We start from the raw sequence: 16,067 nt of genomic DNA on the forward strand, positions 1-16,067 counted from the left end.
AAAGATGCACAGTACACACACTGTACCAGGAGTAGATCCTGAGCTGTAAAACTCAGAAAAGCACATATGAGAAGAGTCATGAACTGAGAGGCCAGCTATTCACCCCCCCTTCCTCATCTCGTTTCTGTCCCCCCCAGCCACGCATTGTTTCCCCTACGTAAAGAAACGTATCGCAGTGATGTATCAACACCACACTGACCTGAGCCCCATCGAGGTGGCCATCGACGAGATGAGCAAGAAGGTGGCCGAGATCAAGCAGCTCTGCTCCTCCAGCGATGTGGACATGATCCGTCTGCAGCTCAAACTGCAGGGCAGCATCAGCGTCCAGGTGCCTGCTTTGTGATCATATACACACACAAACACACGCTAAACATACCCAATGAAATGATAACATGACATGTAAAACATGACACGGCTCCTACATCCTCCCTCAGGTAAATGCAGGGCCGCTTGCATACGCGCGAGCTTTTCTGGATGATGCGTGCGCCAAGAAGAATCCCGATAACAAGGTCAAACAGCTGAAAGAGGTCTTCAGGTGAGATGTCAACAGCTTACAGTGTGTGCACAAATCGACTTGGTGTAATTCTCCTTTAACGATGTATTTTTTTGAGCAGGCATTTTGTGGAGGCCTGTGGCCACGGCTTAGGTATTAATGAGCGTCTCATCAAAGAGGACCAACAGGAGTATCACGATGAGATGAAGGCCAACTATAGAGACCTAGCCAGAGAGCTGTCCATCATCATGCATGAGCAAGTGAGTACAGTATCAGAGTAATTACATCCTGCGTTACAACTGTAAACTGCTGAGACGTGTTTTGGCGTGCATTAAATGTTTGATAATGATTGATAACACGCTCTTTGATAACACCATTCTCTGTTTTTCCCTTGTGCTGACATGAGCAGATTGGATGGTAATGCAATTGCTCCAGTATGCAATAAAGACTGAGTTGTTAGTTGTTGATCCAGCCAGACAAGACGCATCTGTTCTCAGATATTACCCCCAATATTGATTGCTGTATGATGTTGCATCTCTGTCATATGACAGGAACAGAAAGCTGCGTAAGCTAAGGTCCATCTTTTGACCTTTAAAAGGCACTGAATAGTTATCTGATTGGATCACAGACGGGCCTTATCCTTACAGCCAGGTAATAAAAAAATCAGCAACTAACAATTATTTACATTACCGATTAATCTGACGTTCATACTCTTGATTAATAATTAATTGTTTGGTCTATAAAACATCAGAAAACAGTGGAAAAACGTCCATCTCAATAACTGGAGGTGAAGTCTTCAAATGTCTTATTTTGTCCGACCAACAATCCAAAACCAAAGATGACTATAAAATCAAAGCTCACATTGAGAGGCTGGAGTTATACATGCTTGGCATTTTTGCATGAAAATTGACGATCAAGCGTTTATCAAATTAGCCGCAGATTAATTTCATTTATTCGTTTCAGCTCTACTCCTGATATTTCAACACTTAGAACCCACATGTTGTCCCTTTGCTATGGATGCAGCGGCTGGCTGGACCAACAATCACTTATCTCTTTTAGATGGCTGACATGTATATTTTTTCTGCGTGTGTGTAGAGCATTTTTTGTATGCATGTATGTATATGTATGTACATATACATTAGCGTGTGTATGAACAGCATGTGTATAGGCTATGTATGTACATGCATCTGAATGTGTGTGCTTTATGTTTTTGTATATGCACGCATAACACAAATATGTGTTATACTTTTAATGATTTTATGTTGATGTTATGAGGATTGGTTGTTTTTCCTTTTTTTTTTGGGATCTATTAATCTTCATGAAAGGTTTTCTGAGACTCCACCTTAAAGGAATAGTCTGACATTTTGGAAAATACGAATATTTGTTATTAGCGGAAGTATACACTTGTGACTACATCTGGTTTTCAAAATAAAGTGTTAACAAAGGGAACTGTATATACAACATACATATATGGAAATAAAATAAATTGGATTATATTCACCAGAAGTATAAAACATTACATGTCCCTTATAAATTAAAAAGGAAATACCACTAAATTGTGAGGGAAATTTGAAATTAGGTTTTTGGGTTGCTGGAAAACAATGTCATAAATAATGCCTGACAATGACTGATGTATTTGACTTCAGGACATCTCTGACTACATAAATGCTGAAAATCGAACATTTTTAATTGATCAATTTAGATATTTTCCAAAGTAAAAGTCCCTAGAAGTGTATAATTCAACTTTTTCCCATGGTCTAGTGTTAAAAAAGTGAACATAAATCATAATATCGAATCACAATTCTTGTAAAATCACAAGACTTAAAAATCGCAATACATATTAAATCAGCACCAAGTGTCGTGATAGTATCGAATCGGGAGATAGATGTATCGTCCCAGCCCTAAAAGTCGTGTAGTGTGAACTAGCTCTACGATGGTATTGTAAATAGTTGTGACTATCTCATTCTCCCTCCCTTTCAGATCAGTCCCGTGGAAGATGGCATGAAGAGCGTTCTTCCAGACTCGCTTCACATCTTTAACGCCATCAGCGGCACGCCAACCAGTGCCACAATCCACGGCATCCCCAGCTCTTCCTCTGTGGTATGATGCTTGGCTGGGTTAGCCGTGAGCTCAGTGCCCTCTATACTCGCCAACCAGGCATGCCGGTGATGCCATATTGTCGCTTCACCCGACCCTGCTTCTCTTCAGTCAGTTTAAAGGGAAACTGACAAAAGCACAGACAACTCTGACCTTTCTCAGTGAACCACGACCAAGGCGCTGGACCTATTTAATGTAAACACACGGCGTGGTAACTGTGTCGGACGTCTGTGATATTACTGAGGAGGAGCCTGATACCAGAGAGGGGATCATCCAGGAGAGACTTTGCTCCTGCTTCATGGCCAGACATTATAATGTGTCACCTGTTTCTACCTGAAAAGACTGGTTTTCCATGGAGACTCCTGTTGGGACCTTTAATATGCATGTCATTACATTACACCCACCACCTACCCAACAGCCCATTTTTGTTTATTTTGATAACGTTTCACATTGTGTTTTTGTATGTACAGTATTCCACTTTTATAAGCCACTGTATTGATGTCTTGATGAACAGTATATGCTGCATACGCTCGTCTCCCTGTACATGAAGTTATATTTCTACTAAATGGCCTCCTATGTTAGCATTCAACCTTAAATCACTTCAATGTCTTAGAACGGGAGCATTTTTAAATATTTAAAGCCATTGCATACAAAAAGTATATTCCAAGTTGTTTATTAATGTATATAAAAAAAGGAGTGTGTGCAATATTTGCAAAGTATCTTGCTGTGTGGGGCTCAAACACTGTAAAGATGATATTCACCTTCTTGCCAAAGCGATGAGGTGTGGAACCAGACACTACGCCTACTGTGGAAGTAATATGAAGCTTTTACCATTTTAGTGTTCATTGAAATGTTCCAGAAATTGTTTTATATTTGGGCGGCGATGGTTTTTTATTTTTTATTTTTATTTAACACAAAGTCACTGTTCTGCTGTAAACAGAGATGTTCCCTAATGCTTTTCTTTTAAATAAAACACACTCATTTCTCTGCACTTCTACTCTTGAATGCTAATTTTATTTCCGCATTTAATAAAGTTTATTCTTGCGTTTATTCTTACATAGGTTTAATACTTTTTATGAGGCAGGCATAGTTGACTCCCTATCTCCTCCTGTATATCTCATGTTCCCACCCATCATAAAAGCAACACAGTCAGCAGTATGTGGACGACAGATCAAGGTGCTAATAAGAAGCAATATTACGGACCACTCCCACAGTGAAGGATCTATTATCAACTGCTCCCTGCAGGAATCTCAAAGGAATATCAAACTACAGTAGAGCGCAGGCAGCAGCTTCACTCTAACATTATGACAGGTGAGTTTGCAAACATTTCTTTTTGTGTGATTTCATCCAAATCCCAAAAAGAAAATATTCCAGAGCACAAGGCGCAGACACCAGAGTCAGACCAAAGAAAACTTGCTGCCGTATTGTTTCTTAATTCCACACTGAAACTTTGGGAGAAAGAGAATTTTCTTTTTTTAAATGGAGGCTACTGCATTTCTCTCTTTTTATGAAATACAGTTGATTATTTAAACTAATTTCATCTTATGCACAGATAACGAGGATCCCAAGAAAGGGAAGGACAACAGAGGGACGGTAATGTACTTAAATAATTAAATTTATTGGATGTTGATGCAGTTTTTGTATTTAATTGTTCAGTGAGTCTAAATGATGATCAATAGGAACAAACATTGGAACCATCTCGATATGACAGTCACTATATTACTGCTATATAAGTTACTGAATACCAAGCAGTACTCAAGTCATATTTTTTGGTAATTGTAATTTACTTGAGTATTTCCATTTTATGCTACGTTATACTTCAATTCCACTACATCACAGAGAGAGAAATGTACTTCTGACCCCACTACATTTATATAAAAGCTATAGTTACTTTTCAGATTAAGATGTACATACAAAACATATGATCAGTTTGCAAAACATAATGCATTATTAAATGGCATTGAACTACCCAAAAGTATTTAAAGAGGACCTATTATGATTATTTCCAGGTGCATTATTGTATTTTGGGTTTCTACTAGAATATGTTTACATGCTTTAATGTTCAAAAAATGCTTTATGTTTCTCCGGATACCAGCTGTACTGCAGCAACTCTCCGCTCCAGCTCCGTTTTTACCAGCTTTGTTTGAGGGCATGCCAAACTAACCACTAGGCAGGTATTATGTGAATGTGTTACTTGGTGATATCACCATGTTATGGAAAAGAAGGTGGGACTTCAAGCGAGGCGTTTCAGGCAGTTCAGGAGCAGTGTTTCTGTGGGGGAGAGTAACTCCCTTTGGTGTGGACTTTGGTCTTTGTAACTTTGCACACCTTTTACTTGCATAAAAAACTATATAACACACTGAAGGAAAGAAAAAAAGCACAAACGCATAAAAGGTCCTTTTAAAAATCAGTTAAAATTTGCTCCAACTTCAACTGCTTACATGTTAATGCATCAATAATAATGATCAAATAATATAATAAAACACTGACAGGGAGCATTCTGCATAGTGAGCACTTTTATTTTTGATACACAAAGTACATTTTGTTGCCAATACTTCTGCTTTTACTTAACATTTTGAATTCAGGACTGTTTACTTGTAATGGAGTATTTTTTTTTTACTGTGGTATAAATGATCTAAATACTTTCCCCACTACTGCTGAACACCATGCTGCTGTTTGTTTGATCCATCAGGGCACATTGGTGTGTGGCTACCCGCTCAGCATCTTCTTCATTGTTGTGAATGAGTTCTGCGAGAGGTTCTCCTACTATGGCATGCGAGGTGAGAATACCGCGTTCTAAAACGTTGACCACGTGTTTATTTTGTAACCATGACGACAAGTAGGCCTACTTATTTAAACCCAAACCACAATCTTTCCCCTAAACTTAACCAAACCTTAATGATAGCATTGTCTCATCATTGAAACTGATTTCTTTTTCAACATTTGTAACGGTTTTGGAAAAAACAGAAGAATTTAGTCAGAATTTGTTGGATATTTCCAGTGGTGGAAAGTAACTAAGTACATTTACTGAAGTACAATTTTGAGGTACTTGTACTTTACTTGAGTATTTCAATTTTCTGCTTCTTTCTACTTCTTTACTGCACTATATTTACTTTGTAGATTCAGATTAAGAATACAAAATCTAATCAACAAATAAATTATGCTATTAATATCAATAAGACTTTATATAAAGTCTTATATAAAATCACTGTACATATATTATATATGAAATATATATAAATAATGTAAAATGATCCCCCCCACTACAATATTAAAGTGATGTACACATTAATGCATCAATAATCACAATCCAATAATATATATTTTAATAGTATTATATAATATTTTATAATATTTTGATGCTAATATTTTTGTTCTTTTACAATTAAAAACTTTAAATGAAGGATTTTACTTGTATTTCTACATTTACTCATGTAAAAGATCTAAGTACTTCTTCCACTGCTGGATATTTCATGCACAAAATGACCAAACATTTCAGAGTTGATACAGTGCACTCTTATAGATTGATGATGAAACACTGTAAAATAAGAAGAAGCTGATGTTTTCCCTGCCTGGTCACAGCTGTCCTGGTGCTGTACTTCAAGTACTTCCTGCGCTGGGACGATGACTTGGCCACGTCCATCTACCACGTCTTTGTGGCTCTCTGCTACCTCACCCCCATCCTCGGGGCCATTGTGGCTGACTCCTGGCTGGGAAAGTTTAAGTGAGTTTCATTATTTTGTCATTAAACATGTGCAAGTAGTTAGAGGATGACTATCTCTCAGTGGTGGAAAGTATACTAAGTACTTTATACTTCGACACGACAACATTTCAGAAGGAAATAATGCACTTTTTACTCCACTGCAATGAATTAGACAAATAAAGTTACTCTTTACTTTTCAGATTAATATTTTACATTAAAAACATATGATAAAATACAATTCATTGCTAAAGATTACACCAGTGGTTCCCAATCTTTGTTGATTTTGATCCTTGCAAAGGAGTAGTATTTAGTTGGGGCTCCTTGAGGACATGTTGTTAACATTTCCACCATAATGTAATTTCCCATCTAAACTTCTCAAATAGCTTAATTTAATTAATTGTTTGAGGCCTAAAGAGGTAAACATGTTTCCAATATTTCACAAAAAAAGCAAATATAAAAGAAAATCCCAAATATTAATAATAATATATGTATTTATAGAGCACTTTTCAAGCCATAAGCACAAAGTGATTTTCAAGGAAATTCAAAACATAAATAATAGAAAAGGTAACTAATGAAACATAAGCAATAGAATAGGTAAATAATGAAACATGCTTATACATACACATATACACATCCTTAGGTTGGGAACCACTGGACTAAACAAAGTAATTGTATATAAAGTAGTTAAAACTAGTAGAACGAGTGATTTTACTTTTAATAGGCTACATTAAGTACGTTTTGCTGACAATTTTTCTGTACTTTTACTTATGTTTACTTGTAACGGCATATTTTTACAGTCTTGTACCTGTATTTTTATTTAAGTAAATTATTTATTCCACCCCTGCTATCTCGTTCCCTCTTCACCTTACAGGACGATCATCTACTTGTCCATTGTCTATGCGATTGGCCAGGTTGCGATGGCTGTAAGTGCAGTCCATGACATCACTGACGCGGACAGAGACGGGTCACCAGACAACATGACCTTTCATGTGTGGGTTTCTATTCTGCTACACAAATAATTGACTCCAGAATATGGGCTTTTGGCAGGCAGTTTTTTATCACATATTTCTACAGTACTCTCTGCTCATGCACATGTTCCTCTTCACATTCAGCGTGTTGTCCATGGTGGGTCTCTTCCTCATCGCTCTGGGCACCGGCGGCATCAAACCTTGTGTTGCTGCCTTTGGTGGAGACCAATTTGCTGACCATCAGGTTTGAACATTACCTCACCTCCTACTTTATTCTGAGTCTTCTCCTATAATGCTTTGATGGTGACAATGACATTGCACATGTAATTGCAACATCTTAAGGTCCAGTTCTTTATTGAATGTCATTCTTTCTCTTGCTCCCCTTATTTCCTGTCTACTCCCGTCTATCCACTCGGCGACTCGAAAGACTACAAGTTTGAAAACGAAAAAAAACAATCTGTTGTTATGGAATTAAGAAGCCTTCCAGACCTCTGTAGCCTCATATCGTGACTACATTCACATGCACAAACTATTCCAGTTTTTTGCCATAATTCCGAAAAAGACAATATTCCTACGAAGCTGTTTACATGGTTAATAAAAAAGAATATTCCACTAATATTCCCGTTTACATGCAGCTGTGCATACTCCGATTAATGTAACCGGTGGTAGACATGTTCGTCCATACGAACGAAGCCTCTCTCTTTCATTCCTTCAACCACCTTCTTGAAAAGGTCAGTGTTGCGACATTTGTGCATATCCAAAAACCTGTTGATATCCAAGTCATTCATAATGTTTAAAAGTAGGTGTGTTTCTCCTTCCGACCAGAAATGTGGGCTTTTCTTTTGGGCATGCATCTCTGCCAGCTAGTTGGTTTGTGTGCAAGAGGCCATGAGGCCGTGTGTTGCAAACTGCCATAAAAACCCCAATTGAGATGCACATTTCAAGCAGTATACACGTCCAAAGAATGCTCCTAAAACCTGAATAATATCGGCATATCCAACATTATCTTAAACGGGAAATGCTCCTTTCGGAAGAAGGCCTAATTCAGAATATCCAAACAGAATATGCTATTGTTCACATGACCCGTATCAAATTCAGAATATTGTCTTATATTCGGAATAATAGTGGAATATTAGTGTGCATGTAAACGAAGTAAATGTAATAAGAGTGCAATGCTAAATTTAAAGGAATCAAAGTTACTACAATTCACCCTAAGGGCTATGATTGAGTGAACCAAATTTCATGTCAATAGTTGTTGAGACATTTCACTCAAAATCACAAATCTCAACCTCATGGTGGCGCTAGAGGAAAAGTCAGCAACTCACCAAAGTCATTAGGATTCATCCTCTGGAGACCATGAATGTCTACTATATCCTTAGAGCCATTTTGGCTTTGGTTACACATTATATTCAGCATGCGTGCAACTCATGATAGAAGGTCACTGACGTATTTCTCTGTGCAGGAAAAGCAAAGAAGAACTTTCTTCTCTGTTTTCTACCTGTGCATCAACGGTGGGAGTCTCCTGTCCACCATTATCACTCCGATCCTGAGAGGTAGATATGAGCAGGACATAAAGTTAATAACAAACTGTGCCATAAACATGTGCATGTGATAACTAATAACAGTCTTTGAGTATGGTTTGAAATTTGAATTGTGGTTTAATGACAGTTGTTTGTCTCAATCTGCAGCTCAGGAATGTGGCATCTACACTAAGCAGAAGTGTTATTCTCTGGCCTTCGGCGTCCCTGCAGCACTTATGGTGGTTGCACTTGGTATGTCTCAATAGTTTGGATACTGTGAATCTATACATAAAGCATATACTGTGCACTGATAATGATGTTGTGCCTGTGGTGCCCCTTACAGTGGTGTTTATCGTTGGGAGTGGGATGTACTACAAAGCTGAACCGCAGGGAAACATCATGCTGGATGTGTGTAAATGTATCGGGGTGAGTCACCATTCGCATCAACACATTCTGCATTAATGTGTAACAACGGTTGCTCTAGGTGTTTCTAATTTATCCTTCACTTTCTTCTTATTCTGTCAATCAGTTTGCCGTCAAAAACCGCTACAGGCACAGAAGCGAACAACACCCAAAGAGGAAGCACTGGATGGACTGGGCAGAGGAAAAATATGAAGTAAGTTTCACTTTATTTAATTCTCTAGTGTTTCTAACAAGCTGTTTCGTCAGTGGAGTGACAGCAGTTCATATTCTATCTGTCTGTGCTGTAGAAACTCCTCATCGCTCAAATCAAAATGGTGCTGAAGGTCCTCTTTTTATACATCCCACTCCCGATGTTCTGGACGCTGTTTGACCAAAAGGTATTTTAAAGTTACTCTTACTTTACTTTACTCAACATTTCTTGTTGGCAGTGGAAACTGTGCTGAACTCTGCATCTCTATTAAAGGGCTCTAGATGGACTCTGCAGGCCACCGCCATGGATGGGGACTTTGTAAGTTTGGTGATAAAACCAATTCTAGATATATTTGAATTAACTAAAGCAATGTGTTTTAATAACGTCTTTGTGTCTGCAGGGGTTACTTGTTATACAGCCGGATCAGATGCAGGTGAGTTAAAACCATTTTATCGTGTTAGCTTGGACTGATGTACACGCTGATATGTACTTTGTTTGAGAAAATTCTCACTGTGGCATTTATGTTTTTGAAAGACTGTCAACCCCATCCTGATCCTGACTCTGGTGCCTATCATGGACAGCGTAATCTACCCTCTGATCAAAAAATGTGGCCTGAACTTTACGTAAGTACAGCTGGAACTTTATCTGTCGGCCCTTTACAGTGTGAGATTATTAAATAGCTTAAAGGACCAGTGTGTAACATTTAGGGGCATCTATTGGCAGACATGGAATATGATATTGACAAGTATGTTTTCTTTAGTGTATACGCACCTGAAAATAAGAATTGTTGTGTTTTCGTTACTTTAGAATGAGCCGTTTTTATCTACATACAGAGCGAGTACTCTTCACGGAGCCGGCCGCCGTGTTACTACAGTAGCCCAGAACGGACAAACCAAACACTGGCTCTAGATCGTTTCACGCATTTTCACGTTTTCGTGTTTTTGTGTCGGCCACCGTAGTTCTCCTACATGCTTGACACACTGAAGTTTAAGTTGGTTGCAATCTGCAACCTCACCACTAAATGCCGCTAGATCCCACACACTGCACCTTTAATATTATTGTTCAATAACAGATACATTGACAGATGTGGAAATGTCTCGCTTCTAAATTTTTATTTTCTAGATGTACTCTGGTTTGGAACAAAAACTCATCTCATATCTCAATCTCATTGAGAATATAACCATAATTTCTTCTTCCCCCTTTTTTTTGCATGTTTGAGGGAATAGTTTGACATTTTGGAAAAATGTGCATGTCCGATTTCTTGACAAATGTTAGATGAGAACATTGACACCAGACTAATGTTTGAGAGTGATATCGGTCTACTCATCCAACTCTCGCCACAAGAGCAAATATGCAGATTTCTGAAAATGTCAAACTATTCCTGCAGAGAAAAAGCTCAAACTTGCAGATCTCAATACAAGACCTGAATCAGGCCCATACTTTATGTTGTTGATGTTAAAAATGCTCATATCATAGTCATAAATAAAAGAATTGAGACATTTGGTGCTGTAATTCTCTCATATTTTGGACAAATCAGTAACAGGATTTAATGTTAATTCAACAGACCTCTGAAGAGAATGACAGTGGGGATGATGATGGCGGCTATAGCTTTTGTCTGCGCTGCTTTGGTTCAGCTTCAAATTGATGTGAGTAGAAAACAGTTATTGTGTTCATCTCCTCATATACTGTGAAATGCACATCAGTTCAGGGATTCATTTATTTTTAAACCTTCTCAATTTTCAGCAAACATTACCCACCTTCCCATCAGCCTCCCAGAGTCAGTTGAAATTACTCAACATGGGCAGTAATCAAGTGACGGTGACGCTGCCTGGCAACGATCCTCTGCTACTTCCTGCAGCTCAGGTATGTCCTCATACAATAAGACAAAACGTTGGGACTTACACAAGTTTAAAATTCTGTGAAAATCAGATTCATGCAAGCCAAAACACCACTGTTTATGCACACATATTTGTACCACAATGATTGCACTGTTTCAACACATTTTCTTTGCAGGCCAGTGATGAATTCTTCACATTTGACCAAGAAATAATCCGCGTTTCGATAGGCAGCCCTGAAGAGACAAAATATATTCCCTTAGCCAAAGAAAAGCGACAAACGCTTCTCATTCCCTCAAACATCGCTGACGAATGGTTGTTGGTGAGTTAGAAGCACAAAATAATGACAATAAAGACACACCAGAGGCCTTTTAAGTTCAGTAAATCAATGTTGTCTTATTTCCTCAGACGGATGATTTGACCGCCAAGCCAGAACAAGGCAACAATGCAATCCGGTAAATTGAATTATAAATGTTTAAACTGTAATACATAGTACACGATTAATTGATCAATTCATTATTTCAGTCTCATGAGGTAAAAATCACAGTAAATTGTTGAAAATTAAGGGATTACATAAATTGGTTTTACTGACTGGTTTTACATTTTCTGGCTCAATATGTACCCATTTCAGATTTATAAATGGAATGAATGCAGCAGTGAACGTGTCGACTCCTGCAGCTCACTTTGGACTAATTGAGTCGTTTTATTATTCCAACTACTCACAGATAACAAATGGAAAGTAAGGATTTTTTTCATCTTGACAAATCACCACTGTTTTTATACGAGAATCACTATTTTATGCAAACAATAAGACACTGATTTTCTTTTTCTAATGGTCAGGTCCATCTTCACCATACAGAGTGGTTCACAGTCATGTGAATACAGCAGGGACTTTGGATTTGGAAGTTCATATACTTTATTTATCCCCAGCACGCTGATCTTTGGACAGAATGTAAGTTTTACATATGATTTTTAAGTCTGGTGATATTTTATCTATTTTTCCTCAATTCTTCACCATGAATATTCACTAATGTGTATTAATCCACAGCTAAAAATAATGCCTCAAAAGTGCATTAGTTATACTTCTGTGAGTTTGATAAAAACTACAATTCCCAAATAAATAATGAAACTAAATTTTTCTGACCTGTTCTTAAAGCAACAGTGTGTAACGGATGATCTATTTGCAGAAATGAAATATAATATTCATAACTATGTTTTCAGAAGTTTATAATCACCTGAAACTAAGAATCGTTGTGTTTTCGTTAGCTTAGAATGAGCCCTTCATATCTACATAGGGAGCGGGTCCTCTTCACGGAGTCCGCCATGCTACTCCACCATATTTCTACAGTAGCCCAGAACGGACAAACCAAACACTGGTTCTAGAGAGAGCCTTTCACGTTTATATGTTACCTGAAGGCCACCGTAGTTCTCCGACACGCTTGTGAAACTGAGGTAATGTGAGCCGCAGAGTGCAAAACCGTTGTACCGCCAGCCGCTGTCTGACTTCCGTTGCTCCTAAAGTATATTATTATGGTAAGGATGACCTCTGAGCAAGGTGAGCAGCGTTACCACAGTTTTGCACTCGGCGGCTCACGTTGTTGTAGTCTTGTAAAGGGAGGAGTGAGTGGAGGGGTACTCAGTTGGTTGCAATTTGCAATCACACCACTGGATGTCGCCAAATCCTACACACTATACCTTTAAGGCTGGTGATATTCTATATTTCTCTTAATTCTTCTGATAGAATATTAATCCACAGCTGAAACTACTACCCCAAAAATGCACTATTTACTTCTGTGTGAGTAATGTTTGTTAAAAACTACAGTTCCCAGCTGTTTTAGGGAAATATTAAGCCTTTATAAAAAAAATCAAACTACATTTTTTGTGACCTGTTTTTAAAGATATACATCTTAAGAAGGCACGGACGGGCTTACTGTAATGTCACAGACATGGTCAGGAGGCTTGGATTAATGCATTGTTGGTTTTTGACTTTTCATGGAATTTTCTTGATAGTACAAAAAATATAGAATAAGCGAGCCTTATACTTATTGTCATACATATTGTCATTTGTATGCTCTGGCAAAATCCGACCATCTACCTTCTTATCAGTCACACGGATTGAGAAACACCGCCCTAAACTGAACTACTGTGATTATTTGTTTTAGTGTCAGGAGTCTGTTACTGCAGCAGAAGACATCAAGCCCAACTCAGCTCATATGGCTCTCCAGATCCCACAGTATTTCTTCATCACTGCTGGTGAAGTGATGTTTTCTGTTACTGGTCTGGAGTTCTCCTACTCACAGGTAAAATTGAACACGAGCATATTTGACTTTGTTTGTCTTTGAACTATATAACAGCTCTGTATTCTTTGTTTTTGTCTTTATTCATCATGTGTCCTTCTTTTGTGTCTTCAAGGCACCTAGTAACATGAAAGCAGTGCTGCAGGCAGGCTGGTTGTTCACTGTTGCTATTGGCAACTTCATCGTTCTGATTGTGGCTGAGGTTGCAAAGATTCGCAAACGGGTAAAAAAAAAAAAAATTTAATTTAAAAATTTAATTCAGAACTAAACCTAAATGATGATGCATTAATACCACGTTTGTCTCTCTCCATCTCTTCCAAAGTGGGTGGAGTACGTCCTATTTGCCTCTCTCTTGGTTGCAGTGTGCTTCATCTTCTCCATTATGGCGCATTTCTACACCTACACTGACCCTACAGAAATTGAGGCCCAGTTCAGGAAGAAGGTTGATAAAGATGATGAGGATGATAAAAGCCAGCACGAGAAGGCCGAGTTCGAGATGGTCAAGAAAGACCCATTTAAAAGTCACGACGATGAAGATGAATATGAACATGATAAAACCAAACAGTCCCGAATGTGAACATAATACATTTATATCTGATGTTTAACATCGACACGAGGTAGAATATGCTTTCAGCCAGTGTTGTCCGTGTGTGTGTGTGTGTGTGTGCGTGTGTGTGAGCGTGTGTTTTAAATATTTTATATTTGAATGCCCAAATGACTATCGTGAGCAAAGTGCACAAAGTTCTCTAGCATTATATTCAGTACAGCAAATTCATGTAATGTTAGCTATAGTATTATAACAACAAAGACAGATGAACGATTTACATACTCTGCCTGGGAAATAAATAAATATCATTGGATGTAATTGCTCTTTTATATTTTTGTGTAAGTTAAGTTCACGTAAGCAATAAAAAAAATATATCCTGTTTGTGTGTTTTTCCACTCACAATTCTTATCTTGAGATCTTTTGCCAAAAATTCACTGAGCATGACATTTGTGTTCATTGCACTCTACCAACCTGACATCAAATCTATCTCTACAACATGTGCCTCTAAATTGTAGTGGAGTAGAAGTATAAAGTAGCATAACGGGGAAATACTCAAGTAAAGTTCAAGTTGTACCTCACAGTTGTACTTAAGTACAGTACTTGGTTACATTACACCAGTGGTTCTCAAACTTTTTTCACCAAGTACCACCTCAGAAAATATTTGTCTCTCCAAGTACCACCATTATGACCGATGTTAAAATACAGTACCCTATTCAGCAATGCACAGTTCACGCAGGAGGCAAATTTATTCCTAATAAGAATATTACTTATTGTTGACTTTCGTCAGCCATGCTGTACAAAGAGGGAGCACTAGAACTGGCACTTAAACTCTTCCACACAACTCTCATACTACACAAGGGGCAGCCTCTCACACTAGGCCTGCACCATATGAGGAATATCTGCAATGTGCGATAACACTGCTCAATATTGCGATGACGATATGACTTGCGATAAATAAACAAATATTGAAGTGTGCATATTAGCTATACATATTCTGTATTTTAAATATAACTAGGCTAAATGTTGTTTCTAGAGCAGCAACAGTAATGTCTACAACAGCAAAGTCACCATATAAACTCCTGAATATCTCACTGGAAACAATCTAACATGTTAATCAAATAAATCATATTCCTGACATGAAAATACTGAGTGAAGTTTATAAAGACTGAAGAACACAGACATCAGTCAGTATCAGTCCTTCCTCCTGTCCTCTGTCCTCCTGTCCTCCTGTCCTCCTGTCCTCCTGTCCTCTGTCCTCCTGTCCTCCTGTCTTCTGCCCTCCTGTCCTCCTGTCCTCTGTCCTCCTGTCCTCCTGTCCTCCTGTCCTCCTGTCCTCCTGTCCTCTGTCCTCCTGTCCTCCTGTCTTCTGCCCTCCTGTCCTCCTGTCCTCTGTCCTCCTGTCCTCCTGTCTTCTGCCCTCCTGTCCTCCTGTCCGCTGTCCTCATGTCCTCCTGTCCTCTTTCCTCTGTCCTCCTGTCCTCCTGTCCTCTGTCCTCCTGTTCTCCTGTCTTCTGCCCTCCTGTCCTCCTGTCCTCTGTCCTCCTGTCCTCCTGTCTTCTGCCCTCCTGTCCTCCTGTCCGCTGTCCTCATGTCCTCCTGTCCTCTTTCCTCTGTCCTCCTGTCCTCCTGTCTTCTGCCCTCCTGTCCGCTGTCCTCATGTCCTCCTGTCCTCTTTCCTCTGTCCTCATGTCCTCCTGTCCTCTTTCCTCTGCCCTCCTGTCCTCCTGTCCTCTTTCCTCTGTCCTCTGCCCTCCTGTCCTCTGTCTTCCTGTCCTCTGTCCTCTGTCCTCTTTCCTCTGTCCTCCTGTCTTCTGCCCTCCTGTCTTCTGTCCTCCTGTCCTCCTGTCCTCCTGTCCTCTTTCCTCTGTCCTCATGTCCTCTGCCCTCCTGTCCTCTGTCCTCATGTCCTCTGTCCTCATGTCCTCTGTCCTCCTGTCCTCTTTCCTCTGTCCTCCTGTCTTCTGCCCTCCTGTCCTCTGTCCTCCTGTCCGCTG

General features: G+C 39.0%; 2 protein-coding genes and 1 long non-coding RNA gene across 7 annotated transcripts in view; 2 read left to right on the forward strand and 1 right to left on the reverse strand.

Moving 5' to 3' along the window:
* Positions 1-3,581, forward strand: part of LOC141782633 (dedicator of cytokinesis protein 9) — a 99,487-nt gene extending 95,906 nt beyond the window's left edge. For all 5 annotated transcript variants that reach the window (XM_074659225.1, XM_074659222.1, XM_074659223.1 and 2 more), the window contains 4 exons: positions 138-328; positions 435-535; positions 615-753; positions 2,474-3,581. In XM_074659225.1, the coding sequence (XP_074515326.1) occupies positions 138-328; positions 435-535; positions 615-753; positions 2,474-2,599 (557 nt within the window). In that variant the 3' untranslated portion in view covers positions 2,600-3,581. The remainder of the gene's footprint in view (positions 1-137; positions 329-434; positions 536-614; positions 754-2,473) is intronic.
* Positions 3,582-3,735: 154 nt separating this feature from the next.
* On the forward strand, positions 3,736-14,452 carry slc15a1a (solute carrier family 15 member 1a). Its single transcript, XM_074659246.1, has 23 exons — positions 3,736-3,901; positions 4,143-4,183; positions 5,283-5,370; positions 6,173-6,314; positions 7,165-7,284; positions 7,406-7,505; positions 8,724-8,814; positions 8,950-9,033; positions 9,125-9,207; positions 9,311-9,397; positions 9,492-9,581; positions 9,668-9,712; positions 9,795-9,827; positions 9,929-10,017; positions 10,959-11,040; positions 11,138-11,257; positions 11,408-11,551; positions 11,638-11,684; positions 11,861-11,968; positions 12,070-12,181; positions 13,392-13,529; positions 13,642-13,749; positions 13,849-14,452. Exons 1-23 carry the CDS (start codon positions 3,895-3,897, stop codon positions 14,101-14,103), a joined length of 2,214 nt encoding a protein of 737 aa, XP_074515347.1. The 5' UTR covers positions 3,736-3,894; the 3' UTR covers positions 14,104-14,452.
* On the reverse strand, positions 3,803-7,718 carry LOC141782649 (uncharacterized). The gene is made up of 2 exons (XR_012597152.1): positions 5,613-7,718; positions 3,803-5,484 (listed from the first exon to the last, which is right to left on the reverse strand). It is a non-coding gene; the product is annotated as an uncharacterized LOC141782649 (long non-coding RNA).
* Positions 14,453-16,067: the final 1,615 nt, after the last annotated feature.

The sequence above is a fragment of the Sebastes fasciatus genome, chromosome 14 (genome assembly GCF_043250625.1).
Source record: "Sebastes fasciatus isolate fSebFas1 chromosome 14, fSebFas1.pri, whole genome shotgun sequence".
Lineage (NCBI taxonomy): Eukaryota > Metazoa > Chordata > Actinopteri > Perciformes > Sebastidae > Sebastes > Sebastes fasciatus.